The sequence below is a fragment of the Quercus lobata genome, chromosome 10 (genome assembly GCF_001633185.2).
Source record: "Quercus lobata isolate SW786 chromosome 10, ValleyOak3.0 Primary Assembly, whole genome shotgun sequence".
Lineage (NCBI taxonomy): Eukaryota > Viridiplantae > Streptophyta > Magnoliopsida > Fagales > Fagaceae > Quercus > Quercus lobata.
The window spans coordinates 53,783,538-53,786,773 of NC_044913.1; the positions used below are offsets into that span (position 1 = coordinate 53,783,538).

A 3,236-nucleotide genomic window follows, 5' to 3' on the forward strand; every position below is an offset into this window, starting at 1 on the left:
TTAAGCAAAAGGCAGGTTCTTTCCCAATATTTTTAACATCAATTTAACAAAGTTTGGTCAAATGGACATTAATAGGGAAAGTGTTTTTTCCTTTCATGTTTGGGGTAGTGACATTCCCTCAAACCTCAAGGAAGTAGAGTGTAATTACCCCAATTTTCTTTGAAAAAAAGTTTGTTAGATTTTGTTTGAAGAAAAATTATTATATAAATGATGATCATGTGGAAGATGAATCTCCTAATCTCAGGAGTCTTATTTGTCGTATGAAATTTACAACATAAACCATAAAGTGACTGATTAAAAAAAAAAAAAAAACTATGATTACTTTTCCAACATTTGGTCCGAACTTGCCATGACTAAAGGGGAAATAGGTAGGCAAGGTAGATTGCACAGTAAGATCAGCAATGATCATTTATGTTGAATTGGTTGACCATATGTAATGGATAATTATCTCAAGGAAAGTAATCCTGTAAGGGTATGTTTATATGCTATAACTATGATGAGGTAGAATTGATGAACACCATTTTTTTCATTAATGAAATCTTTGGTAGGGCCTGTGAAACGATAATGTTTATTGAAGGTGAAACGATCAACAATAAGACAGATCGATCCAATAGGATCAGGTGGATAGCTTGTATCCAAACAATTGCTAAAAAATTAGAAGTGAACCTAAACCTTTGTTGCTCATATTTGGTGTGTAATATAATATTTAGCTTTCTTCTACATCTTACTTGTGTACATGATTGTACTACATTGTGTACATGTGGTCTAATGTCCTGCATCTTACCGTACTTCTTTATTTTTGCTTCTTAATGGGGATTTCAGGTAGGAAGACACTGAGGCACCTGCGATTCTTCTTCATATTCCACTGCTTGCTTGAGATAAGGTAGCTTTCTTTTCATTACTCGCTTTGTGGGAAATGCACCTGTGTGTAATATATGCTTACAAAAAATAAAAACAGTATTCCCTAATCTAGGTAGCTATAGCTGCCCTATAGCTGTGTTTCTTATAAATGTAGCTAACTCCACTTGTCTGTAGCTGCGTTTTCAAAAATCTAGCTAGCTATAGCTGCCCTATAGCTGTGTTTCTTATAAATGCAGCTAAAACGCTATGCCTATAGCTGCGTTTTCAAAAATGCAGCTATAGGTCCCTCTGTAATAAGTTCTTATTACAAAAAGAAAGTAATAAATAGCTATTACAAATAGAGGGGAACTATAGCTGCGTTTTTAAAAACACTAATATATTAGTTAAAGTTAAAGATTGTTGGATATATAAATATTTTACATTTTACATTTACTTAAAGAAGTGGTAAATGATCATTGAGATTACGTTTGGATGACCTTATTTTGACACCGATTATTTGTTTAAAAATACGACTATAGTTACAATAAGTGAGGCTTTAAAAAACTTTACATATCACATTAAAATATTCCAACAATTATGCTTAAAATATTCCACAACAACTCACATTAAGTTATGCTTGATTTGGAGTTATTATTTACAAAATTGAAACTGTGAATCTTTTTACTCGTGAAGTAGTGTTATATATATGTCTGTGAATATCTAAGCATAGCTAAGTATGTCTGTTCGTAACAAATCATCTATTCTTAACAAAGCACCTATGAATCTAATTTTAAGGTTTATTGGCTCTGCATTACCAAATGTTGTTGTAGGTCAGATTTTGTAAATCTTGTATACCAATGGATAAAAGTTGGATGAAGAAGAAGAGGGGTTATAGGGAATACGTTGAAGGTGTACTTAGCTTCGTGAAATTTGCATCTTTACATGCACGTGGTGGGAAGATCTTATGTCCTTGTACCAAATGTATGAACTTGAATTTAGTATCGCCTAGGGTGGCACAGGCTCATCTGTGGACTAACGGGATGCTTGGAAGTTACACACATTGGAAATTTCATGGGGAATCGGCAGCTGCGCCAACGGCCCCCGAATGTGGGAGTAGTCATGTGCAAGACTCCCATGAACAATACGGTGACTTTTGTGGGATGTTGTATGATTTGTGCCCCACGCATGAAATGGCAACTGAACCAATGGGACAAGGTGAAACTGCGCAACAACCGGCTGAAGGTATGAATGATGGTGCATAAAAATTTTAAAAAATGATAGATGATGTTGACAAACCTTTATATGCTGGTTGTATGAAATTTAGCATATTCTTAGCCATCGTTGTGTTGTTCCAATTGAAGACTCTTTGTGGTTGGATGAACAAGTCATTTACTATGTTGCTTCAAGTCCTGATGGATATGCTTCCTTCAGATGCTAAGTTGCCAAAGGACCATTATGAGGCTAAGAAGATAGTCCGAGATTTGGGTTTGGGTTATGAGAAGATCCATGCTTGTTCGGATGATTGTATGCTATTTTGGAAGGAGAATGTTAAGCTCGAGGCGTGTCCTTGTTGTAAAAAAAGTAGGTGGAAAACAAATGAGGCATCCGTTACAGGTAATAATGCCTCATCCAGTAAAGGAAAGAAGAAAGCTGCAAAGATCCTAAGATGGTTCCCCTTAAAGCCAAGATTGCAGCGACTGTTTTTGTCACCCGACCTGGCTAGTTCTATGAAATGGCATGTTAATGGTCGTACAGATAACAGGGCCATGCGGCATCCTATTGACTTGGATGCACGGAAAATGTTTGACACCACGCATTTACAGTTCTCGTATGAGCCTCGTAATGTCAGGCTTGGATTAGCTGCAGATTGGTTCAACCCCTTTGGAATTATGAGTTCTACTCACAGCACTTGGCCTGTCATGCTAGTCCCTTACAATCTCCCGCCTTGGCTGTGCATGAAACGATCATCCTTGATTGTAGCACTACTTATTCCTGGTCCTACATCGCCAGGGATTGCGATAGATGTGTACTTGCAACCTTTTGTAGAAGAACTGAGGGAATTATGGGATGTTGGAGTAGAAGCATTTGATGCATCTTCAAAAAAATGTACTCCAATTGTGTGCGGCATTGATGTGGACCATACATGATTTTCCTGCATACGCAGATGTGTCAGGTTGGAGAACGAAGGGTAAGTTTGCGTGTCCTTGTTGTGCCTCGGACACCGATTCTCGATATTTACAACATGGCCACAAATTCTATTACATGGGACATAGGCGATGGTTGGATAGTGTTGAGGTCTAAAAAAGGGTCATAGTGAAATAAGCCCAAAAAAAAAGAACAAGTCAAGCCCAAAAGGAAAATTCAAGCTAAGCCCAAAGTAATAGATACGGGAGACC

At 37.2% G+C, this 3,236-nt stretch overlaps 1 protein-coding gene across 1 annotated transcript; it reads left to right on the forward strand.

The window, feature by feature from the left end:
- The first annotated feature begins 1,697 nt into the window (after window positions 1-1,697).
- On the forward strand, window positions 1,698-2,987 carry LOC115964965. The gene is made up of 2 exons (XM_031084181.1): window positions 1,698-2,082; window positions 2,176-2,987. The coding sequence occupies exons 1-2, from the start codon at window positions 1,698-1,700 to the stop codon at window positions 2,985-2,987; spliced, it is 1,197 nt and encodes a 398-aa protein (XP_030940041.1).
- The last annotated feature ends 249 nt before the right edge of the window (window positions 2,988-3,236 follow it).

What these genes read in the sequence shown, in the direction of transcription:
- LOC115964965 (XM_031084181.1), top strand. Translation starts at nt 1,698, where the DNA reads ATGGATAAAAGTTGGATGAAGAAGAAGAGGGGTTATAGGGAATACGTT. An exon ending in TGCGCAACAACCGGCTGAAG is followed by an intron (nt 2,083 to 2,175) that starts GTATGAATGATG and finishes GCATATTCTTAG; the next exon opens with CCATCGTTGTGTTGTTCCAA.